The sequence below is a fragment of the Chiloscyllium plagiosum genome, unplaced genomic scaffold (genome assembly GCF_037043375.1).
Source record: "Chiloscyllium plagiosum isolate Xiang-an unplaced genomic scaffold, Cpla_swu_hap1 HiC_scaffold_3, whole genome shotgun sequence".
NCBI lineage: Eukaryota > Metazoa > Chordata > Chondrichthyes > Orectolobiformes > Hemiscylliidae > Chiloscyllium > Chiloscyllium plagiosum.
Window position 1 is genome coordinate 38,162,850 of NW_028270141.1, and position 27,386 is coordinate 38,190,235.

At 39.9% G+C, this 27,386-nt stretch overlaps 1 protein-coding gene across 1 annotated transcript; it reads right to left on the bottom strand.

Annotated features, from left to right (window-relative positions):
* Window positions 1-1,100: 1,100 nt before the first annotated feature.
* On the bottom strand, window positions 1,101-25,406 carry LOC148150558 (putative G protein-coupled receptor 139). Its single transcript, XM_087975824.1, has 4 exons — window positions 25,334-25,406; window positions 20,166-21,067; window positions 15,296-15,388; window positions 1,101-1,193 (listed from the first exon to the last, which is right to left on the bottom strand). Exons 1-4 carry the CDS (start codon window positions 25,404-25,406, stop codon window positions 1,101-1,103), a joined length of 1,161 nt encoding a protein of 386 aa, XP_087831950.1.
* Between the last annotated feature and the right edge of the window lie 1,980 nt (window positions 25,407-27,386).

Sequence of the window (27,386 nt, forward strand, 5' to 3'; positions counted from 1 at the left end):
GACTGTCTGTGTGGAGTTTGTACATTCTCCCTGTCTGCATGGGTTTCCTCCCACAGTCACAAAGGTGTGCAGGATAGGCGAATTGGCCGTGCTAAATTACCCATAGTGTTGATGGATGTGTAGGTTAGGTGTATTGGCCATGGGAGATGAAGGGATGGGACAGGAGGATGTGTCTTTCGAGGATTGATATTGATTTGTTAGGCCAAATGGCCTGTTTCCTCACTGGAAGAATTCCATTGTGTTACTACAGGATTAATTTTACTTACACATTCTGGATTCAATCAAAGAGCAGGCGAACCAGACATGGTATTGTCCAACAAATTTGAATTAATTAATGACTTCATAGGAGGGATGACATGAAGCAGCATTGGATATAAGATGATTGAAATTTGCATTCAGTTGAGAGAGAGAATAGTGCAATCAAGACTTGAACGAGGATAACATGAGATCATACTCAGACCTTTGAGTACCGCAGTTGAAACCTTATGTTCAGGTTGTACAGGGCGTTGGTGAGGCCACCTTTGGAGTACTATGTCAATTCCATTTGCAATCTTAAAAAAAAGGATATTGTTAAACTGGAGAAGATTCAGACGAGATGTGCAGGATGTTGCTGGGAATAAAATGTTAAAGTTATAAGGAGAGCATTGAAGTGTGTGAGTTTGAATGGTGACCTTGCATAGGTTAATAAAATCATGAGGGGTAAAGATAAGGTGAACGACAGTTTCCTTTCTCTGGGGGTCGGGGATTTCAAGATGTCGGGGCATGATTTTATGGAGAGGAGAAAGGTTCAAATACGATGAGAGGCTATTATTATAGACAGAGGAAGTTTAGTCTGTCTAAAATAGATTTGTGTGTGGAATGAACATCCAGAGGGCGTGGCAGATGTGGGTATAGTTAAAGCTTTTAAAAGATGTTTAGATAAGTACATGAATAAGAAATGTTTGGAGGGATGTGTGTCAAACCCAGACAGGTGGAACATGTTCAGTTTGGGACTGGTTGTACCCAAAGGATCTGTTTCCGTGTTGTGTGACTCTTTGATTCTATGACTCTATGATTCTTGCGAGATTGGAAGATATGGCCAGCTCAGCGCAGCTACAGTCTCAGCTTCCATTGCAATTCAAACTACACAAGTTCTGACTCCTGTCATCCTCGCTGTGGACAGCAAAGTGCAATGCTGTTTGTAGCTGCATGAACTGTGAAAGAAAACACAAGTGACATAATTCATCAATTCATTCTTTTCCCCTCATTAACACTGCAAGCAGTTCTGTCTTAGAGTCACAGAGATGTACAGCACAGAAACAGAACCTTCAGTCCAACCCGTCCATGCCGACCAGATATCCCATCCCAATCTAGTCCCACCTGTTAGCACCTGGACCATATCCCTCCAAACCCTTCCTATTCATATACCCATCCAAATGCCTCTTAAATGTTGCAATTGTATCAGCCTCCACCACTTCCTCTGGCAGCTCATTCCATACACGTACCACTCTCTGTGTGAAAATGTTGCCCCTTAGGTATCTTTTATACCTTTCCCCTCTCACCCTAAACCTATGACCTCTAGTTCTAGACTCCCCGACCCCAGGGAAAATACTTTGCCGATTTACCCTATCCATGCCCCTCATAATTTTGTAAACCTCTGTAAGGTCACTCCTCAGCCTCTGACGCTCCAGGGAAAACAGCCCCAGCCTGTTCAGCCTCTCCCTGTAGCTCAGATCCTCCAACCCTGGCAACATCCTTGTAAATCTTTTCTGAACCCTTTCAAGTTTCACAACATCTTTCCGATAGGAAGGAGACCAGAATTGCATGCAATATTCCAACAGTGGCCTAACCAATGTTCTGTACAGTTGCAATCTCTCAACTCCTGCACTCAATTCTCTGACCAATAAAGGAAAGCATACCAAATGCCGCCTTCACTATCCTATCGACCTGTGACTCCACTTTCAAGGAGCTATGAACCTGCACTCCAAGGTCTCTTTGTTCAGCAACACTCCCTAGGACCTTATCATTAAGTGTCTTAGTCCTGCTAAGATTTGCTTTCCCAAAATGCAGCACCTCATATTTATCTGAATTAAACCCTATCTGCCACTTCTCAGCCGATTGGCCCATCCGATCAAGATCCTGTTGTAATCTGAAGTAACCTTCTTCACTGTCCACCACACCTCCAATTTTGGCATAAACTGCAAACTTACTAACTCTACCTCTTATGCTCACGTACAAATCATTTATATAAATGAAACAAAAATGCATCCAGCACCGACCCTTGTGGCACTCCACTGGTCACAGACCTCCAGTCTGAAAAACAACCCTCCACCACCACCCTCTGTCTTCTACCTTTCAGCCAGTTCTGTATCGAAATGGTGAGTTCTCACTGTATTCTAAGAGATCAAACCATGCTCACCAGTCTCCCATGGGGAACCTTGTCAAACGCCTTACTGAAGTCCATATAGATCACACCTACCACTCTGCCCTCATCAATCTTCTTTGTTACTTCTTCAAAAAACTCAATCAAGTTTGTGAGACATGATTTCCCATGCACAAAGCCATGTTGATTAACCCTAATCAGTTCTTGCCTTTCCAAACACATGAACATCCTGTGCCTCAGGATTCCCTCCAAAAGCTTGCCCACCATTGACATCAGGCTCACTGGTCTATAGTTCCCTGGCTTGTCCTTGACACCCTTCTTAAACAGTGGCACAATGTTAGCTAACCTCCAGTCTTTCGGCACCTCACCTGTGACTATCGATGATACAAATATCTCAGGAAGAGGCCCAACAATCACTTCTCTAGCTTCCCACAGAGTTCTAGGGTACACCTGATCAGGTCCTGGGGATTTATTCACCTTTATGCATTTCAAGACATCCAGCACTTCCTCTTCTGTAATATGGACATTTTGCAAGGTGTCAGCATCTATTTTGCTACTTTCTATATCTTCCATATCCTTTTCCACAGTAAATACTGATGCAAAATACTCATTTATTATCTCCCCCATTTTCTGCAGCTCCACACAAAGGCTGCCTTGCTGATCTTTGAGGGGCCTCTGAATTAAATTACTTTTCAGTTTAACAACCTGTTCAGTCATGAGAACTGGAATGTTATTGGTGACCATACTGTTGCTACGTAAAGAAGAAGGGATTCTTTACTTTTAGGAAGTAACATTTTCCTGAAATTAATGTTTATTCATGTGTGTAGATGTAATGTGTTACATGTGAAGCAATTCACATATTACGCCTGAGCTGCCCACCAACATGATGTTACCCAGGAAGAGATCACCAAGTTATATTTCAATCTGATTAGGGACCAGTAACAAAAACAGAAATTGCTGATAAAACTTAGCAGCTCTGGTAGATTACATCGGAAGAAAGTCGAGATAACATTTCAAGTCTAGTGCCACTTCATCAAAACTGTCAGTAGTTTGGAAAAAGTGTTTTTTATACTGAAGCTGATCTGGGAGAGGAAGTGAAGGGGAGAGGTGAGTGGAAATGTGGAGACAGAGCTCAGGGAGAGAGAAATACAAACAGGGGAGGTAAATAAGGAGATCATGCATGGTAGACCAGGGCAGAAGGCAACCTGAATAAATAATAACAAGAGCTAACAGTGAGAAAATGGGTTAGCTGCACTGAAAGCACACAAAAAAATAATGGGCCTTGGAGTGTGTGGGATTGGTGGCTGTGCTAACAACAGCCCGTTTCATAATAGGACCAGCTGTGGGCTAGGAAAAGAATCATGGAAAGAGGGAATCAGACAGTAAAGATATGAATTCGACATTACATCTGAGAGGCTGTGAGGTGGTAAAGTGAATATTTAGAGATTGATCTCCAAGCATGTGCTGAGCTTCACTGGAATACTAAACTCAGCCTGAGATAAAAGTGCTGGCCAGGGAACAGGGTGGTGTGTTTAAGTGACAAGAAACTAGAAGCACAGGGTCAATATCCAGCATCCTTAGTTCTTTGTTTCATTTTATGGAGCAGTAAACTTTACTTGTAAAGTGAACACTGCATTTACTAAGAGAATAAAGTCACAATATTCCATGGTCTTGAGCAAATGTAGCAGTTCACTCTACAACATGAGCATGAATGCAGTCTACAGTCCATGGACAACGTGTTCCTAACATCCCAAATTGAAATGTGGTACACGTGGATAATATCCTATGATTGAACACATCACAACGCACATCACATAGTAAATGCTTCCAGGACAGATCCCATGGATATCACAGCAACTCCACTTAATTGCGGACAACAAGGTGGATCATCAAATATCACTAAACTTCACAATGATTCGCACTGTTTTTTTTAAGAGCCTTTCTGTCATCGACAGTCACAACTAACCGCCCCTTTCATTGACTGATCATCCTTCAGTCCTGGGTTCACGTTTCCCTTGTCTCTGAATCTACACTCCAATCCTTACTCACAGGGACAGCTCCAGCTTTTCACCTGCAGCTCGCTGCATCAAATACCTGGTTCCTGACTTTCTCAGTTGTATGAAACAATTACTACTTATGGGATTTTTCAATGCCCCAGCTCTCAGGGGGCTGAAATGCTCTGAGGATTAATCTGAGCAATACCACCTTCTTCACACAGTTTCCCACCAACATAATCCAGAAACTTCCCTTACCACTTTAGGGCAGCATGGTGGTTCAGTGGCTCAGAGCTCTGAGCTCAAAAACTGCATGAATTTATGTAAAACTCTGTTATCTCACTTTTTAGATTAGAATCAATCTAAACATTATGGCATAGACAGAGAACACAAGGGCCAACACCTTCAACATATTGTCTAGCTATCACCATTGTTAACAGCTAACCCGAGAATGCAACTTTTAAAAAAAAGGTTTTGTGATTTACACATGAAAGAAGTGAAACTATCACTGTATTCTAACAGATGAAAGGCTTAATAGACAATCAATTTTTCAATGCATAATTTCAGTTACATCACACTGTAAATTTTTGCTATAAATTCTGTATGACAATTGAGCCCTCCACTATCACCTGATGAAGGAGCGTCGCTCTGAAAGCTAGTGTGCTTCCAATTAAACCTGTTGGACTATAACCTGGTGTTGTGTGATTTTTAACTTTGTACACCACAGTCCAACACCGGCATCTCCAAATGTGACCTAATCATTCACTATACTGTGATGTCAGGAAAGCAAGTGTAAATAGCAAAGTCATCAAGCTCACTCTGTTAGAGGGCGCTAGCATTTTCAAGATAACACACAAAGTCAAACTTCTGGAAATCAGTTCCTTTAACAGTTTCAGTCTTTGAGAATGTCAGCTTAGTCTTGTTTGGAAATTACCAACAATAAAATGTCAAGGAAATAGATAAGTACTTGCCTCAGCAATAACTACAGTTTCTTCTCCGGAGGCAAATGCCGAAAGTTATAAGTGTGACCTCATCCAGATATGCAAATTACATCTTCATGCATGATTGTGTCACAACTGGATTAGTTTCCTTATCATGTCAGATCATTCTGTCTGGTCTGGAGTATTGTTAATGAAAAAATGTAGGGCTCAGAGGACCGGAACCAGTAAGGCTTATAAATAAGCTCCAATTCATCTGGTATATTTTAAAATGGTGTTCCAGTATACACTGCACATTTATTCCCAACTATCTCCAGTATTCCTTTTGCTGCTTGTTCCCTCTGGAAAGCAGATTCCTCAAGGACTTGGGATGTTCTGTGACTCAGAGAGCATTCAAGAAGAAACGTGCAGCTTCGAAAAGACAAAGTTGAAGACAAATGAAAACCACACTTTGAGGCATCTCATTAGAATTCCAAGGGTCAAACACTCAGTTATTACTACTAAGTCAGTGATCACTTAGAAATCAGTAAATAATCAGTTAATCACAAGCCTGAGAATTGCCAACTTAAAATAGCCAAAAGAGGAAAGTTCAGCCTCAGCAAAGTAGGTGAAATGGAATTCTAGTCTCTCAAACAAGGTCCAGGTTGATGTTGTTCATTTTTCAATCAGTGCCCAGGGAAATTTCAGAACCTTCTTAAACACTTCCCTGAAATTCCTCTGGGTAGCTGCATAAATACACGTGTTTGTGCAGGAATTCAAATATTTTATCACTGCTCTAGACTCAGTGGCGATATACACAGGAGATGTACGGTCTCCTCAATAGTAATTTATGTTTGTTAGTCTTGTCATTACAAAGCTCACATTTGCTGTCAGCCACAACATTATAAAACTGCCTGATATTGTGAAGAGTAAAACGATGGATATCTTTCGGTTCTCCATCTCTGAATCTCTCTCATCATGTGTGTGACACCGGAGAGCTCTGCAGGCTCTTGTGGCCATGACAACACATCTCACTGTCAAAGAATTTAACAAAATGATGAAGGTAAATGGGAGCCAAACATGGCAGATGCTGTTAAACCAGATGAAAGCCACACCAAAAGTTGAGGAAAGAAAGGCAAAATTTCCCTGATAGACCCATCGCATTTTGTTAATTACATGCTCATGGTCATACGCAATTATGAATAGTAATATTCTTTATAAAGATCAGGATAGAGAATGTTGTAATAATGATGGATGTTGTTCTCTTAGTGCAGTGTTTTGCTTTGAACCTCTGGTGGCAGATAATTATAAAACGGTCAAATGTGAAAGAGACAGTGAACCAAATGATCAAATCAAGGCTGACAAGTCATGTACAAAATGAAAGTACACACAGGAGTCTGAGACAGGAATGAATGTGGAAACTGATAACTGAAAATAAAACACACTATTATATTGATGATCAAAACCATTAGATTTGTTGTTGCCATGGCTACCATATAGAGAGAGATACACTTGGAAAGACCACACTTTTCTCATGAGAGAATTACAATTGTTATCAGGTTCACTGTGACAAAAGAAAAGCAGTGAGTAGAAGCACCACGATCTAAAATATATTTTTGCAAAAGACAACATTAAGCATTTAAAGAATCAATTCACAATGTTCAACAGGAATACGTTCCATTGAAATTCAGAAACCCAGTAAGTTAAGGACAGTGATTTTATTCATTCATTAGATGTGGGTATTTCTAACTAGGCCAGCAAGTGTTCTCCATTTCATATTGACCAGAGAGCATATCGGAGCTCACCATTTTACTGTGGTTGTGGAGTCAAATGTAGTTCAGACCTGATAATGATGGAGCATTTCCTTTTCTAAGGGAGATTTGTAAAATAGCCAGGATTTTTTAAATAGAAAAACAACATTGCTTGCATCATCAGCATTAGGTTAGATTGTTTTTTCCAGATATTTAATGAATTCAAATTTCCCCAGCTTTGATGATGGGATTGATACCCGTGTCTGCAGAACAGCAGCTAAGGTTTTGGATTTCTAATCTAATAATTTTGCCAGTATACCATCACCTCCGCTAAGTGTATCATGAGGTTATGTTAATGTTGCAATGAATTAAAGCACAATGGAGGATTGAGAATCTTTTAGAATCCAGCAGAGGTTACCAAAAGTTGACAAAAATTTAAAAAATAGAATATAATAACAGATGTTCATGGCCTTCCAAGGCTTGCCAAAAGAAAGAGAGTAGCTAAACCAAATGTTACTCTCTCACTACAAATCACAGTACAAATTGTTATGATGTGGAGGGATATTGAGCAAACATTTTTTATTCATCTATGCAAATCAATGTTTCATACCAAAACTAAGGTAACCTAGGGCCAATTAAGTGCAAGGAAATTAGACAAATTAATATCAGCTGGAGAACGTTAAGGAAGTAAAAATAAGATTTCATGAATCAAGGATAATACTTTAACATGGATATAGGATTGGACATGTACAGAAAGGGAAAATATGCAAAATGAAGAATATTTGCAGACCAGTTTAAGTGGAGTGCTTCAGGAATCAATGCATTGGCCTCAGTGATTTGCAGACTACATTAAATGGAGTCAAAAATTAATGCAACTGGGTCTGATAACAATTCAAAACTGGGTGACAATGTAAGCTGCAAGGAGAACTCAGAGAACCTGCATAGTGACTGAAACAAGTTAATTCAGTACACAACAGCGTGGCAGTTGAAGAATTTAGCGGGGACATTTCACATTATTCACTTTCATTAGAAGAATATAAACTCTGCAGATTTGCTTCAAAGTCATGAAACTTGTAACTTTTCAGAGGGACCTGTGTGCACTTTTACAAGAAATAAAGGCAGTTAGTAAAAGTGAAATATTTTAAAAATTGGAAAGGCCAAGTCAATTTGAATGACTTCCCCCGAAGTTTAGACAAATGAGGAGGTTGTCTCAGGAAATGTTCAAGACTCTGAAGGGACTTGATAGATAGACATAGAGAGGTATTCCCACTGACTCAGCAATCTAGAATATATGAACACAATCTCAGATACAGGGGCGATAATTTAGGAAACAGCTGAAACATATCCTCATTAAAGGATTGATAACTGATGGAAGTTTTTATTCTACAGCATTGTGAATGTTCTCAGTCAGTCCAGAGATTCTAGGGATGGGTGGGAAAGTGAAGCTGATGCCAAAGATCAGTCATGATAATTTTGAATGACTGAACAGGCTCAAAGGGCAGTATGGTATATTTCTGCTCCTATCTCTTGTGTTGCTATTAATCTAATTTAAATATTTATGGAGACACAGATTGAGAGCATTTTACCTGATTTGATGCAAGTACCAACATAGCAATGTGAGAAACATTATTATTGAAGCCATCATGTCGAAACTCTACAAACACCTTCATCTTACAGCCCAAGGTTGGCACAAAATGACAGGATTATCCAACAATCCTAGCATTCACTGAACTAAACTAAAACCCTCGCACACAAACTTGAACATTATAACATCTGCAAGATTATCAGATTGAGAAATGTGGAAAACATGAGCAAGAGGTTCATGAGTTGGTTCCAATAACTATCAAAGATGTAACACAATTACATTGGGAAATGCATCACATTATTGAACAAGGAGGTAGAACAGGGAGAATACTTATCCTGATTCACAACAAGTGGATGACAGCAACTCACCAGGGACACCAATAACTGAGAGAATTTGGGTAGCTGAGGAGTGACCTTCTTGAACTTTATCAAATTATCAGTGGTATAAGTATAGTGAATGGCAGGCATCTTTTCCCTCGGTTGGGGGAATTTTAAGACTAGAGGGCATATTTTTTAGGTGAGAGGAGAAAGATTTAAAAAAGACATGAGTAACAATATTTTAACACAGAAAGTGCTTTATGTCTGGAATGAATTTCCAGAATAAGTGATGGATGTAAGTACAATTACAACATTTAAAATCATCTCTCCTTTCTTTTTCCATCCTGAACTGTATAAATTGATCTGTTTTCTCTAGTCAGTTGGTATTTCTCTGAAACTAAACTAACTTTTAATTTAAACAACAGATAAATAATGAGAACTGGAATATCATTATTGGCTGAAAAAGCATCTTCTTAAGAAGGGATTCTTTAAATTTAGAAAGTGAGGTTTGTCTATAACCAATACATTGTCATGTGCTTAGGTATACTTTGTTACATGTGAAGCAATTTACATATTATGCCAGAGCTCACCACCAACATAATGTTACCCAGCAAGAGAACACCACGTTGTATTACAATATGATTGGGGATCAATAACAAAAACAGGAAGTGCTGGAGAGATTCAGCATGTCTGCCACATGTGGAGGAAGAAAGCCAATGCAACATTTCAAGTCCAGTGACACTTCATCAGAACTGTTAGTAACGAGAAAACATATTATTTATGCTGAAGCTCAACTGGAGGAGGAGGTGAAGGGGAGAGGTGAGCGGATATGTGTGAGGAATACAAAGTGATGGATGCAAAAAAGGTGCAAAAAAAGCAAGATCAACATTACTTTTGATATTTGAGAGGACCTTTCAGAATTCTAATCACAGCCAGGAAGAAGCTCTTCTTGAACATTTTGGTATGTGTGTTTAAGCTTCTGCCTGATGGAAGAGGTTTGAAGAGATTATAATCTGTATGAGAGGGGTCTTTGATGATATTGGCTGTATTTCTGAGGCAGCGAGAAGTGTCGATAGAGTCGATGGATGGAAGGTTGGTTTGTGTGATGCACCAGTTTGTCTTCACAACTATCTGTCGTTTTGAACGGTCCTGGGCAGAGCAGTTGCCATACCAAGCTGTGATGCATGCAGATAGAATGCTTTCTATGGTGCATCTACAAAAGTTGGTGAGAGTCCTTATGGACATGCTGAATTTCCTTAGCTTCCCGTGTAAGAGGAGGAGGTATTGTGCCTTCTTGCTCATTGCAGCAATGTGATTGGGTCCAGGACAGATTGTTGGTGATCGTCACTCCTCGGAAGTTGACACTCTCGACCATCTCCACCTCAGTTCCATTGAGGTCAATATGGGCATGCCCTCCAATGTGCCTCCTGAAGTCAATGAGCAACTCTTTAGTTTTGCTGATGTTGAGAGAGAGATTGTTACCTTTATATCATGCCACCAAGCACTCTATCTCTTTCCTGTAATCTGTTTCGTCATTGTTGGATATCCAGCCTACAAAGATGGTGTCACCAGCGAACTTGTGGATGGAGTTCAAATAAAACTTGGCCACACAGTCATGAGAGTACAAGGGGCTGAGTACACAGCCTTGTGGGATGTCAGTGTTGAAGGTTGTCGTGGAGGAGGTGCTGTTGCACATCCTCACTGGTTGCGGTCTGTGAGTCAGAAGGCTGATCCAATTGCAGGGAGCAGAGCAGAGACCTAGGTCTCGGAGTCTGGAGTTAGTTTGGTTGGGATTATAGTGTTGAGTGTGGAGCTGTAGTCAATAAGTAGAAGCCTGATGTAAGTCTCCTTCTATCCAGACGTTTCAGGGATGAACGTATGGTTAGGGAGATGATGTCTGCTGTGGACCTGTTGTGCCAGTAGGCAAATTGCAAGGGATCAAGGCAGGCTGGGAGGCCAGAGTTAATGTGGGCCATGACTTACTTCTCAAAGCACTTCATAATTATGGAGGACAGAGCCACTGGGCTTTAGTCATTGAGGCATGTTGCGTGTGTTCTCTTTGGTACCGGGATGATGGTGGTCTTCTTGAAGCAGGTGGAGACTTCAGATTGTGGTAAGGACAGGTTAAAGATGTCAGTGAATACCTCCACCAGCTGGTCCATGCAGGATCTGTGTGTATGGTTGGGGACTCTATCTGGCCCGTCGCTTTCTGTTGTTTCACTCTCAAGAAGGCCGATCTGACACCTGCAGAGGTGACTGAGGGAACAGTTCAATCAGAGGCTGTCAGGGCAGGTGTCACAGTTTCACTGACCTTCCGTTCGAACCAAGTGTAAAATGCATTGAACTCCTCAGGGAGGGATGTGAATTTGTGCACTATTCTGTTCTGCTTCACTTTGTAGCTCATTATTTCGTGCGTGCCTTGCCACAGTTGGCAGGTCTCTGTGTGGTTAGCTTGGATCTCCAACTTTGGTATTGCCTCTTGTCATCTCTAATGGTCTTATGGAGGTCGTCTCTGAATCTCCTGTGAAGGTCAGGGTCGTCTGACTTGAACATTGCATACCTGGTCTTCAATAGGCAATGGATTTCCTGGTTCATTGATGGTTTCTGGATGGGGAACATAATTTCCCCCATTTGTGTTCTTTTTGCCTCTTGTCTCACAGTGTCTACCAACTCCCAGCTGTAACATCTCAGACCTCTGACAACTCCCGGCCTGTGACTCCCAGCTTCTGACAACTCCTGGCCTTACCACAAACACAACAAGGGGTCGTTCTGGATAGGCATAGTGGTCCTCCAGCCTGACATAGTGACCCACCATGGCATCTCCCAGCATGGCATGTCATCCACTCTGCCTGGCATGGTAGTCCTCCGGGTTGGTACGTAGCCTGGCATGGCCTCCGTATCTTCTCCCAGTTAAAGATGTCTCCAGAGTGATCTCCCAGCCTGATGAATGTCAAGGTGAAGCCAGGCAGGGTCTGGAGCCAAGGCCCATTGCAGACTGGAGGCTATGTGTCAGCACGTCTGGGTTCGAAGATTGTTGTTCTAACCTTTCATTTCTGCAATGCTGGACTTTTTATTTCTCTATTGTCTAAGATTTATAACTGAAGAATTTGTACAGGAATATATAGTTTAGGTGCATTAATCAGGGGAAATGTGGAGTAATAGGTTAGGACAATGGGTCTGGGTGGGATACTATTCGGAGGGTCGATGTGGACTTGTTGGGCTGAAGGGCCTGTTTCCATACTGTAGGAATTTTAATTCTAACCAAGGTATCTTTGTTCCAAAATAGCACTGAAATTGGCAAATTATAAACTTTTCACTGTACTCACTTGATTAATTGTGACAATAAAGCAAATTCAATTCAATACGGATTGCCTTCTTTGGCACATAGTCCTCTACACACTTGCTAATGAAGTACATGACAGTGATGGCATACTGATCTAGATTGGCCACTGAGTTATTTGAAAATGGAGCAGTCCACCAATTCAAAGCAATCGCACAGAGCTGATTTCACAGCCTCAGACCAGCACTGTCCTGCTTTTTGTTCTGGGTCCATACATTTTACCTTCTGCATGTGAGCTGGGAGGAGGAACACATTGCTGTGATCAGATTTTCCAAAGTGTGGATGGGTTTTGGAGCATTAGACATTTTTGATGCTTGTGTAGCAATGTCAAGGATATTCAGCCCATGGTTGGACAGGAGAGGTGTTGATGTTAATGTAGCATCCCTTTGATGTTGGCCTGGTTGAAGTCACTGGCTACAATGAATAAGGCTTCAGGGTATTCTTCACAAGGTGAACACTAATGCATTCTACAGTCCATTTGGAATTAACATGTGGAACACAAGGATAATATGCTGTTATTGAACACACCACAGAGCACATCACACAGAAAATGTTTACAGGACAAATCCCATGGACACCTTAGAAATTCCACTCAGATATGAATGACATGGTGGATCATTGAATATCATTAAACTTCACAAATAATCACAATGTTTTGTTTTTCACTTTTGTCAATCCAGCCTTGAAGTGTGCTCTTAAGAGCCTTTCTGTCATTGACAGTCTCAGCGACTGCTCCTGTCATTGACCGATCATCCTTCTGTCCTGGGTTCATGTTCCCCTTGTCTCTGAATCTACATTCCAGTCTTTACTCACAGGGACAGCTCCAGCTTTTCACCTGCAGCTCACTGCATCAAATGCCTGCTTTCACCCTCAGTTCTAACCTTCTCCATTGCATGAAGCGATTACTGCTTCTGGGATTTTTCAATGTCCCTCTCTCAGTGTGCTGAAATGTTAATGTTCTCAGGCTTCTTCTGAGCAATACCACCTCCCTCACACAGCTTCCCACCAACACAATCTAGAAACTCCCCTTCCCACATGTATCAGCTCCTCGAGACTCCTCCAGATGCTTGAAATCACAGGATTAGCTAAGTGCTCTTGACATCTTCCCTGCAGAATAGCTAACAATCTACACTCCAAAGATGAAGTCTCTCCCTCTTCCTTTCCAACTAAACTGCGAACCTGGAACTGCTTCTCAATGACCCCTGAACTGCCCTTAGTGACCAATTAAAAATCTTGCAATGGGCCCTCCATTATCGCATGGCATGGGGACAGAGAGCCAAAACAAACCAAGCATTCTACCCCTGTATTCACAACGTGGTGGCACGGTAGCACAGTGGTTAGCACTGTGGCCTCACAGCGCGAGAGACCTGGTCCTCAGCGCCTCAGGTGACTGACTGTGTGGAATTTGCACATTCCTCCCATGTCTGCGTGGGTTTTCTCTGGGTGCTCCAGTTTCCTCCTGTTTGGGTAAGGTAAATTGGCCATGCTAGATTGCCTGTAGTGTTAGGTGAAGGGGTAAATTTAGGAGAATGGGTGTGGGCTCGTTGGGACGAAGGGCCTGTTTCCACACTGTAAGTAATCTAAACAGAGTGAAATTCATCTATTCTTTTCCTTCTCTAACAGTACAAACTGTCCTGTTTCTCTCATTGATTGTTATTTCTCTGAATTGAGTTTAACTTTAAAGTTTAACAACCTGTTAAGTCACGGGGGCTGAAATTTCATTGGTGCACCCAATGTTATTTTGAGAAGTCGAAGGAATTCTTTAATTTTAAAATGTAAGGTTTGCCTGTCATCAATTTTATTCATGTGTGTAGATATAATTTGTTACAGGTAAAGCACTTCACGTTATGCCAGAGCTGACCACCAGCATGGTGTGACCCAGAAAGAGATCACCATATTATATTGCAATCTGATTAGGGACTCGATAGCAGAATCAAAGGGCAGTATCATGTATTCCTGCTCCTATCTCTTGTGTTCATGCAAATCTAGTATAAACAAATATGGAGACATCATTTGTGAATGTTGTACTGATTCCATGCAAAAGTCAACACAGTATTGTGAGACAAATATATTATTGAAGCCATCATGTGGGAAATCTCACCACACATTTATATTACAGCCCAATGTTGTCACTAAATGACAGGATGGTCCAAAACAGCAAACATTCAGTGCACTAAACTAAAATCCTTGCACACAAACTTGCACATTATCGAATCTATAAGATTACCAGATTGAAGAAACGAGGAACACAAGAACAAGAGGTTAATGAGTTGGTTCCAACAACTATCAAAGGTATGACACAATCCCACAGAAAACATATCACATTATTGAATAAACAGGTAGATCAGGGAGAATATTTATCCTGATTCATAACAAGGAGATAACAGCAATTCACCGGGGACACAAGCAACTGAGAGAATCGGGTAGCAACTCTCTTTCACAAGCAGATTAATTGGAGGTTGCTCCATTCTGAATAGTGTCCAAGCTGAAAGTGTGTGACTAGAGCATGGCTGATACATGGGCAGGGAATTCTCTATTTATTCACACATCAATCCTCCAGTGAGTCAGACAGGCAGCATTATCAGTGATATTCCCTATTGTGATTTAACAAACAAACTCAAATCCTTTTTTTGTTCGTCTAACATTTCAGAAGAAAATGTGTTGAAAATACTATGAAACAATTTGACAGAACAACCTACAATGAAACAACTTTGCACAAATGTAGATTGGAATCTGTCAATATTGTGGTGGTACTATCTCCATTCATGTCGGATTGCTGGAGACAGATTCCCCAATAGCTGTCATCCTGACTCTGCTATTCACTCATCTGTAATGTCCTATTCCTTCTCTACCATAAGTGAGCATATTCTACCAGTATTAGTGGTATCAAATATTTTCACTTGAGTTCACTACACTACTGCACTACTAATTATACATTACTTTGGCAGTAACAACAACTGTGTTACTCCAGCACAAATAGTATCTTGAATTGGCATGACCATGTTACTCTAGTACTAGTGGCAACCTACCTTGACACAAGGGTTAACTGCAATGCTCGAGCGCTCGTGATATCCTGCATTGTTACTGGAGCTGATCATGTTACATCCAGTGCTAATGCTACCCTAAAGTGACATGAGAGTTGATCTTGTTACTCCAGTACTCATGGTAACTTACATTAAAACTAGAATTACTCGTGTTGTTACAGAACACATTTTACTGATACATTCTGGATTCAATGAAAGAACAGGATAAACCAAAAATATTAGTGTATGACAAATTAGGATTAATTAATGAATTTGTAGGAGGGGCAACCTAAAGCAGCAGTGGTCATCATAATATTAAATTTTACATTAATTTGAGAGAGAGAATAGTGGATCAAAGACTAGCATTTTAAACTAAAATGAGTATAATGAGAGATCATAATCACACCTTAAGCATAGGAGTTGGAATGTTATGTTTGAGGTTGGACAAGACATTGATGAGGCCTCTTCTGGAGTGTCCAGTTCTGGTTGCCTTATTATAAGAAGGAGATTATTCAGCTGGAGAAGGATCTGAAGAGATTTACTAGGATGTTTCCAGGAATACAAGGTTCAAGTTATAAGGAGAGGCTGGATATGCTGGGAGATTTTGTGGTGTAGTGCAAGAGTTTGAGAGGTGACCTTGTAGAAGTTTATAAATTCATGACGGGTATTGATAATATAAACAGCAGGTCTCCTTCCCCCAGGCTGGAAGACTTAAAGAGGAGGGAGTGTATTTTTAAGGTGAGAGGAGAAAGATTTTAAAAAGATATGGGGGGGAATGTTTTTACACAGTGTGTGATTTAAGCGTGGAATGAACTTCCAGATGAAATGGTGGATATGGGTAAAATTACAATGTTAAAAGACATTTGGATAAGTACATGAAGAAGAAATGTTTGATGGGGTGTGGACCAAGCGCAGGCAGGTGGAACATATTTAGTTTGGGAAATTTGGTTGACAAGGACTAGTTACTCAGAAAGGTTTATTTCCGTGCTGGATCACTCTATGATCCTATGACTCTATGACTCTTGCTAAATTGGAAGTTATGGCCAGCTCAGTACGCTTGGGGACTCAACCATGGCTGGTGTCTAAGTTTCAAGTGTGTGGTGCTGGAAAAGCACAGCAGGTCAGGCAACATCCAAGGAGTAGGAGAATTGAGTTTCAGACATAAGCCCTTCAAAATGTTGATTCTCCAGCTCCTCGAATGCTTTTCCAGCACCACAATCTCGACTCTGATCTCCAGCATCTGCAGTCCTCACTTTCTCCAGTATCCAAGCTCCATTACAATACAAACCAAACAAGTTTGATTCCTGTCATCCTGGCTGTGGATACCAGAATGCAAAGGAGTTTATAGATGCATAAACCGTGAAAGCAAACACAACAAGTGACATAATTCATCTATTCTTTCTTTTCCCCTCCTGAATGGTAAAAACCATTCTGTTTTCCCTTGTTAATTGGTATTTCTCTGAATTAAGATTAACTTTTAAGTTTAACAATCTGTTAAGTCATGAGAACGTAAATTTCATTGATGACTGTAATGTTGTTTTGTGAAAGAGAAGGGATTTTAATTTTAGAAAATAAGGTTTGTCTACAATCGATGTTTATTCATGTATGTAGATATAATTTGTTACATGTGAAGCAATTGACGTGTTTTGCCAGAGCTGACCACCAAAATTATGTTACCCAGGAAGAGATCACCAAGTTATATTACAATGTGATTAAGGACCAATGACAAAAACAGAAATTGCTGGAGAAAGTCAGCAGGTCTGGCAGCATGTGTAGGAAGAAAGCAAAGCGAACATTTCAAGTCCAGTGGCACTTCATCAGAACTGTTAGCAGCTTGGAAAAAGTACTTATGCTGAAGTGGGTGAAAGGTGAAGAGTTAAGGTGAGGGGATATGGAGACAGAGCTCAGAGAAAGAGAAATGGGAACAGGGTAGGTAAACAAGGAGATATTGGTTGGCAGGACAGGGGAGAAGACAAGCTGTATAAGTGATAATAAGAGCTAAGAGTGAGAAAATAATGGGCCAGGAGTATATTAGAATTGGTGTCTGTGCTCAAAATAGCCCATGTCATAACAGGCCTGGCTGTGAGGTGGGAAAAATCCATGGAAGATGGAATCAGACAATAAAGTCATTCAACCCGATGTTAATTCTGAGAGGCTGCAGGCTCCCAAAGTGAAGAATGATAGATTGTTCCCCGAACTTGTGCTGAGCTTCACCAGAATATGACAGCAAGCCCAAGATAGAATTACTGTCCAGGGAACACGGTGGTGTACTGAAGGAGAAGGCAACTGGAAGTTCAGGGTCAATATCCAGCATCCTCAGTTTTTGTTTTATTTTAGGGACCAGTAACCTTTATTTGTAAAATAAACAGTGGACTTGCTGAGAGGATAAAGCCACAAGATTCCATTGTTTTGAACAATCATAACACTTTACAATGGGTAATATCCTGCCATTGAACACACCACAGCGCACATCGCAGAGAAAAATGCTTCCAGGACAGATCCCATAGATATCTCAGCAACTCCCTCAAATGTGAATTGCGTGATGGGTCATGAAATATCATTAAACTTCAAAAGTCATCACAGCTTTTTCTTCATTTTTAACTTTTGCCGATCTAGCCTTGAAACCTGCTCTCAAAATCCCTTCTGTCATGGACTGTCCCAATGAATGCTCCTGTCATTGACCAATCATCCTTCTGTCCTGGGTTCACATTCCCCTTGTCTCTGAATCTGCACTCCAGTCCTTACTCACAGGGACAGCTCCAGCTTTTCACCTACAAATGGCTGCACCAAATGCCTGTTTTTTTCCCTCAATTCTAACCTTCTCCGTTGTATGAAGCAATTACTGCTATGGGAATTTTCAAAGCCCTCACTCTCATTGTGCTAAAACGTTAATGTTCTCAGACATCTTCTGAGCAATACCACCTCCCCCCACACAGCTTCCTACTAACACAATCCCCTTCCCACTTTATCAGCTCCTCGAGACTCTTCCTGAGGCCTGACTTCACAGGATTAGCCAAGCGCTCTTGACTTCTTCCCTGCAGGTCAGCTAAAAATCTATGCTGCAAAGAAGTAGTCTGCACCTCTTGCTGTCCAACTAACCTGTGACCCTGGAACTGCTTCTCAGTTATCTCTGGGCTATCCTTTATGCCTCATTGAAAACCTTTCAATGAGCTCCTCCACTATTGTATGACATGGAGACAGAGAGCTGAACCAAAGCAGCCTTTCTACCCCTGCATTTACAACACAGTAAAATTAAAATCTTCAAAGATCCTCAACATTGACTACAATGGTTCCTAACCAGACTTTTTTGAATAACCCAAGACTCTGCGAATGATCAATTCTTAACAACAGGTCTGTGGCTTAAAAGGAAGTCTTAGAAATGTAATCACCATATCGTAAAGTTAGAGAGTAAAATTAAATAATAAAGTCATCCAATCTGTCTATGTTAGAGAATATATAAGAGAAAGGCAACTTACTCTTGTTTCGGACATGCCAACAACAGCTCTAGGGAATAGAATACATTTTTAAACAATGCATCCTTTGTTTTCAACCCCATTCACACAAAACACAGACAGACAAAGAAACACTGTGAAGGGATATAGATAAGAATAAAATAAAACTGGCCAGATTACTGAAGTGGTTTTCATGAAGCATTGTTCCACAGGCAAAGATGATGCTTTCTTGGTTCATTTTCTGAAGGTGTCAACCAGGGTCAGTTTGCTCAAATAAAGGCAGTGGTACCTATAAGTTAGGTTTCTAATCACTGAACTTCCAAGGGATGCTCCTGGGAGGTTAAACAAGGAACTTTCAAACCTTCATGCTGTAGCATCTACAGCTGCATTCCTTCTTTTACAGAAAAACCAATCCAAAACACAATTTGCAATCTGACCACTCCCTAAAATAAAGCAAAGATTATGTTAACTCAGGAACCAAAGGCAGTTAACTCTGGGTCTGTCTTCACAAATAGGGTAAGGTTGTTTGCTTGCTTTCCTTTCAACATAAACTGCTGCCCACCCCGAGGCACAAGTCAATTTTAGTTCACACTTACTAGTTTACAACTCCAAAACAAAATTGATGAAATAATGAAAACAAAAATAATAAAGCATCTGTGAGAGCTTTAAGACTTTCAAGATGATACAAAAAAACAATCTTCTGGCACTTAATTCCTTTAACAGTTTCAGTAGTTTAGAAAAAAAGACAAAGGCAACTTAACCTTGTTTGGAAAATATTGACAACAGCTCCAGGGAATGGGATCATTATTTGCCAAAGGAACAACTGCATCATAACCAGAGTTTCTTTTACAGAGGCAAAAGCCAAAAGATATGAGTGTGACCTCCGCTGGATGTGCAATCTACATATTCATGAAAAAGACACCAAAGTTGCCTAGTTCAGTAAAAATAGGGTCAGTTTCCCTTTAACTTCAGATCATTCTCTGTGGTCTGGAGGATTGCGAGGATGGGAACCAGTAAGATTTATCAATAATGCATACTGTTCCAATTCACCTGGTATACTTTAAAATGATGCTCCAGTACACCCATACATTTGTTCCAAAATATTTTTGGTACAGGGAAGCAAGTCACTCAATGACATTGGATATTCTCTAATATCAGAATGCATTCTAAGAAGAAACATAGAGTTTGGAAATCACAAATTGACATATCTGATTAGAATTCCATGAATCATAAGCTAAGTTATTGTTACTACTAAGAAAGTTAACACTTAGAAATCCACAAATAAAGATCAAATATAATCACACATTTCTGGTTTGTTACAGAAGCCAACTTAAAATGGCCAGAGGATGAATGTTCAGCCTCAGCAAAGTAGGAGCTGAAACAGAATTCTAGTCTCTGAATAAAGATCTAGGTTGACATTGTACATTTTTCAACAATCTATCAGTCAATGTCCAGGGAAATTTCAGAGCCTTCTTAAACTCTTCCCTGAAATTCCTCTGAGTAGCTGCATAAATACATGTGTTTGTGCAGGAATCCAAAAATTTTATCATCGCTCCAGACTCTGTGGCAATGTACGCAGGGGATGTACGGTCTCCTCGATAGTAAGTCGTGTTTGTTAGTTTAGTCGTTACAAAGCTCACATTTGTTGTCAGCCACAACAATATAAAACTGCCTGATATCGTGAAGAGTAAAATGATGGATTTCCTTCGGTTCTCCATCTCTGAATCTCTCTCATTCTCATGTGTGTGACCCCGGAGAGCTCTACGGGCTCTTGTGGCCACGAGAACACATCTCACTGTCAAAGAATTTAACAAAATGATTGAGGTGAATGGAAGCCAAACCCGCCAAATGCTGTGAAACCAGACGGACATTACACCAACAGTTGAGGAGAAAAAAGTCAAACTTCCCCGACAGCCCCATTGCATTTTGCGAATTAAGCGTTCAGGTTCATACGCAAACCAAAGAGGAATATTTTTAATAAAAATCAGGATAGAGAACATTGTTATAACAATTGATGCTGTTCTCTTGGTGCAGTATTTTGCTTTCAACCTCTGGTGGCAGATAATTATAAAACGGTCAAATGTGAAAGAGACAGTGAACCAAACAGTCAAATCAAGGCTGACAATGGCCATGTACAAAATGAAAGTGCACACAGGAGTGTGAGACAGGAATGAATGTGGAAAATGATAACTCAGAATATAATATATCATTATATTGTTGGTCAAGACCAGTAGATTTGCTGTTGCCATGGCTACCATGTAGAAAGAGATACACTTGGAAAGACCACACTTGCCTTGGACGAGAATTACAATTGTTATTAGGTTCACTGTAAGAAAGAGAAGGGAGATATTATAAGTATCACTAGATACAAAATATTGTTGGAAACAAACAATAAGAAATAGTTAAAAAATCAATTCAAAATGTTCAATAAGAATACATGATTTGGAGATGCCGGTGTTAGACTGGGGTGTACAAAGTTAAATATCACACAACACCAGGTTATAGTCCAATAGGTTTAATTGGAAGCACACTAGCTTTCGGAGCGACGCTCCTTCATCAGGTGATAGTGGAGGGCTCAATCGTAACACAGAATTTATGGCAAAAATTTGCAGTGTGATGTAACTGAAATTATACATTGAAAAATTGATTGTCTGTTAAGCCTTTCATCTGTTAGAATACAATGCTAGTTTCACTTCTTTCATGTGTAAATCACAAAACCATTTTTTTTAAAAGTTGCATTCTCGGGTTAGCTGTTAACAATGGTGATAGCTAGTCAACATATTGTCTAGCTATCACCATTGTTAACAGCTAACTCAAGAATGCAACTTTTAAAAAAAACATTTTGTGATTTACACATGAAAGAAGTGAAACTATTCTAACAGATGAAAGGCTTAACAGAGACTCAATTTTTCAATGTATAATTTCAGTTACATCACACTGTAAATTTTTGTCATAAATTCTGTTACGATTGAGCCCTCCACTATCACCTGATGAAGGAGAGTCGCTCCGAAAGCTAGTGTGCTTCCAATTAAACCTGTTGGACTATAACCTGGTGTTGTGTGATTTTTAACAATAAGAATACATTCCAATGAAAATCAAAAACTCAGACAGGACAGGACAGATATTTCATTCATTCATTAGATATGGGTATTTCTAACTAGGCAGCAATTATTCTCAATTTTAATTGATCAGAAAACATTTCAAAACTCACCATTTTGTTGTGGGTATTGCATCAAATGTAGGCCAGATTACACACTGATGGAAGATTTCCTTTTCTAAGGGTGAATGGTGAAATCGATTTTTTTAAAATAAAAGGTATGACATTGGTCATGACCACTTTTTGGTTAGCTTTTTAAAATTTCAGGCATTTATTGAATTCAAATCTCCCACCTGCCATGGTGTGGTAAAGACCCATGCCCCCAAAACAGCAGGCTGAGGTTTTAGGTTTCTATTCTAATGATATTGCCAGTACACCATCACTTCCAGTAAGCTTAGCATGAGGTGATCTTAATTTTGCAATGAATTAAAACACAATGGAGAATTGGGAATCTTTTAGAATCCAGCAGAGGGCATCAAAATTGACAACAATGGAAAAAATAGAATATGAGAGTAGACTGGTCATGAATATAATAACAGATGTTCATGGCTATCAAAGGAATACCAAATAAAAGACAATAGTTCAACTATATGTTAGTCCCTTAGTTAAAAAACCCAAATTATTATGAATATGAGCAAATGGCAGAGATATTGAATAAACATTTTGTATCTATTTTTACTATAAATGTCTCATATCAAAAATAAGGAATAACCTATTTCCTATTAAGAGTAAGGACATTAAACAAATTAATATCAGCTGGAGAACCATGAGGAAGGAATATTAGCGCTTACTGAGTCAAGGGTAATATTTTAACATGGAGACAGAATTGGATTTGCAGAAGGTCACAATTACATTTGCCTTTTTTATTAGTTCCAGATATTTATTGAATTCAAATTTCCCCAACCCAGGAAGGGAAAGTAAGAATAAATGGAACATTTTTAGATTGGCAGACCATAACAAGTTGAGTGCTACAACTGTCAGTGCGTTGGCCTCTGTGGTTTATAGAATATAATAAAAAGACACAGAGTAATGTATGTAAGTCTGTTGACAATATAAAACTGTGTGGGAATGTAAGCTGCAAGGAGAAGTCAGAGAAGCAGCACAGAGACCAAGACAAGTTAATTGAGTAGACAATGACATGACAGTTGGAATATTAAGTGGGGAAGTTTGACATTATTGACCTTAATCAAAACAATGGAAATTCTGAGTACTTGTTTAAGAGGCATGAAGCTTGCAATGTTTTGAAGAAACATGCGTGCAAGTGTACAAGCAACACAGAAAGTGAACCAAAGTGAATTGCTGTGAATACTGGAAAGGCCGAGTAAATTTGGTCCATATCCCAGAAATTTAGAAGACTCATGAAACACTCATGATTCTGAAGGGGCTTTAATGATCAAGCCTGAAAGGTATTCCCACTGATTGGGCAATCTAAAATACATCTACACAGTCTCAAATATGGCAGCAATGATTTATGAAGTAGATGGAAATATTCTTCAGTAAAGGATTTCACAATCTATGGAAGTTTGTATATACAAGATTATGGATGTTCTATCACTGGCTGAGAGAGACAGATATCTGGTTTCTCAGACAATCCAGAGATGTAGGGAAGGGATGGGGGGAAGTGGTGTTGAAGTGCAAGATCAGCTGTATGGTGTCTTTCATGGGGGATTTCAAGACTGGGGTACATTTTTAAGGTGAGAAGAGAGAGATTTTAAAAAGACTTGTGGGACAAATTTTACACACAGAGGGTGGGTCACGTGTGGAATGAACGTCCTGAAGTGGTGGTTATGGGCACAATTCCTACACTCAAAAGACATTTGGATAAGTACATAAATTGGCAAAGTTTGGCAATATGGGCCAAAAGCAGTCAGGTGGGACTAGTAGAGTTTGGGATTATGTTTGATATGAATTGGTTAGTCCAAAATGTCTGTTTTTGTGTTGTATGACGCAATGACTTTTTATATGGAGATACAGTTTGCGAGTATTTTACTTGCTTCCATGCAAAATATCAATGCAACAATGTGAGATAAAATTATTTTTGAAGTGTTATGAAGTCAAAAGCATGTACAGTCCCTTTAAGATAGAGAGAGTGCTTTTTTGAGCTGAGAGATTTTGACAACACGTGCCTGTGACTAGCAAACAGAGTTACAGAGATACTGAGAATTGATAGTATGTAACAATTAGCAGTAGGGTTATTAACATTAGTTTGGGTTGGGCTTTTTTTGAAAGTAAGATAACCAGATTTGAAATCAAATCAATTAATTTAAATATGCCCCAGATACCAAAAAAAAGAATTTAAATTTGATTGCAATGACAACTTCGGACCAATGAGATGGCTGGAGTAATGGAGTATATAAAGAAGGACATTTTGAAAACTGATCACAACTAACTGCCCATCTATCATGGAAAGCTCTCAAAGAAATCTCTGAGGAGGCATTATCCATTTAAGAGGTACCAAGACATTTGATAACCTAAAATACTTAAGTATAAAGTAAGAGGGAGACACAGGAGAAAACAGCAGATTTGGCAAGAAGCAGAAAGAAGGCTGCAGGAAGAAGAGAAGACCATCCGTGTGGACTTTAAGAGATTAAGTACTAGTTTATTGTTATCATTAAAGTGTTATTGGAACTGCATATTAATAGAATTGTGGCCATGGATAGTGGTTAGTTAGGGGAACGTTTGGCTTGTCATTAGTTCTGTTAGTGTTGATTGTTATGGTTAAATAAATAAATTGTTACTCTCTATTTATCCAGTGAAAATCAGGGAACTTCTTTCATTCACACATTTTAACAGATTACAAGGTGGGGTGCTCATCCCTGGGTGGCTTAGTTTAGTTAGAAGAAGGGGTCAATCTCTGTATCATAACAGACGTCATTATGTGGGAAAATCACCCACACATCGTATTACATGTATTGCATTACATTTAGGGCGGCACGGTGGCTCAGTGGTTAGCACTGTTGCCTCACAATGCCAGGGACTCGGGTTTAATTCCCACCTTGGGCAACTGTCTGTGTGGAGTTTGCACATCCTCCCCGTGTCTGCGTGGGTTTCCTCTGGGTGCTCCGGTTTCCTCCCACAATCCAAAGATGTGCAGGTTCGGTGAATTGGCCATGCTAAATTGCTCATAGTGTTAGGTGCATTAGTCAGAGGGAAATGGGTCTGGGTGGGTTGCTCTTCAGAGGGTCGGTGTGGACTTGTTGGGCCGAAGGGCCTGTTTCCACACTGTAGGGAATCTAATCTAATCCCTATGTTGGCACTAAATAACAGAATTGTCCAAAGATCTTCGCATTGATTGTACTGAACAAAAATTCTTACACACAAACTTTAACATTATTTCAAGTCTCGGATTAAAGAACCAAGGAAAGTAAGAGCAAGAGGTTCGTGAGTTGGTTCCAACAACTATCAAAGATGTAACACAGTCACATTATTGAACAAGCAGGTAGATCAGGGGGAGCATTTATACTAATTCACAACAAGCAGATTATACTAACTCACCAGGAACACCAATAGCTGAGAGAATCGGGTAGTAACTCTTTTTCACAAGCAGAATAATTGGAGGTTGCTCCATTCTGAATAGTGTCCAAGCTGAAAGTGTGTGACTGGTGCATGGCTGATACATGAGCAGGGAATTCTCTATTTATTCACACATCAACCCTCCAGTGAGTTAGACAGATTACATCATTAGTAACATTAGCTACAGTGATTTAACAAATAAACTCATTTATTTTTGTTTGTCGAACATTTCAGAAGAAAAAGTACTGAAAATGCAATGGAGCAATTTGACAGAACAACCTACAATGAAACAATGTTTCACAAATATAGATTGAAATATCAGTGTTGTGCCGGTACTGTCTCTATTGATAAAGGATTGCTGGAGACAGATCCCCCAAAAGCTGTCATCCTGACTCTGCTGTTCACTCATCTACAATGTCCCATTCCTCTACTACCAAAAGTGAGCACATTCCACCAGTATACGTGCTATCAGATATTTTCGCTAGAGTTCACTATGTTACTGCTAAATTGGCCATGCTAAATTGCTCATAGTGTTAGGTGCATTAGTCAGAGGGGAATGGGTCTGGGTGGGTTGCTCTTCAGAGGGTCGGTGTGCACTTGTTGGGCCGAAGGGCCTGTTTCCACACTGTAGGGAATCTAATCTACAATGCTGTACTAGTTATACCTTATTTTGGCAGTAATATTAATTGTTTACTCCAGTACAAGTTGAATCTTGAATTGGCGAGACTGTGTAACTCTGGTACTAGTGGCAATCTACCTTGACACAAGAGCTAACTCTGTTACTCCAGAGCTCATGATATCTGCCATTGATACGAGAGCGGACCATATTACTTCTGCTGTTAATGCTATCCTAAAGTGACATGAAAATTTACCATGTTCCTCCAAAACTAATGGTATTTTGCATTTACACTAGAATTACACATGTTTGATGGAGCTAATTGTACTTACACATTCTAGATTCAATCAAAGAACAGGGTAAACCAGACATTTTATTGTATGACGAATTAGGATTAATTATGGACTTCAGAGGTGAGACAACCTAGAGGCGCAGTGTATAATTGAATTTTACATTAGTTTGAGAGAAAGAATAGTGCGTCCAAGACTAGCATTTTAAACTAAAATGAATGTAACTAGAAATTTTACTCAGGCCTTTGAGTATAGCAGTTGCAATGTTTTGTACAGGACATTGGTGAGGTCTCTTCTGGAGTACTCGGTGTATATCTGATCCCCTTGTTATAGAAAGGAGATAATTCAGCTGGGGAGGATCAGAAGAGATTTACCAGGATGTTACCTAGAATGCAAGATTTGAGTTCTAAGGAGAGGCTGGATTGCCTGGGAGACTTTTTAGTTGCATTTAGGAGGCTGAAAGATGACCTTACAGAAGTTTATAAATTTATGACGGGTTTAGATAAGGTAAACAGAAGGTTTTTTTTCCCTCATGTGGGGGACTTCAAGACTAAGGGGATGTATTGAAGGTGAGAGAAACATTTTTAAAAGACACAATGGGCAGGTTTTTACACAGTGTGTGCTTTGTGTGTGAAATGAACTTCTAGAGGAAGTTTTGGATATGGAAACAGTTACAATGCTTAAAAAAAAATTTGGATAAGCACATGCATAAGAAATGTTAGGAGGTTTATGGGCCAAGCGCAGGCAGGTGGGAGTAGTTTAGTTTGGGAAACTTGGTTGGCACAGATTGGTTGGACTGAAGGGTTTGTTTCCACGCTGGATAACTTGATGATTCTATGACTCTATGATTCACATGAGATTGGAAGCTATGGCCAGCACAGTACAGTTGGAGATTCACTCACAGCAGGTGACTAAGCTTCCACCGCAAACCAAGCCACACAAGTTCTGACTCCTGTCGTCCTGGCTGTGGATGCAAAGATGTTTGTGGGTGTGTGAACTGTGAAAGCAAACACAACAAATAATGTAATTCATCTATTATTCCCTTTCTCCTCTTGACCAATGCAAACTGATCTGTTTTCTCTAGTCTATTGATATTTGTCTGAATTAAGCCTAACTTTTAAGCTTATCA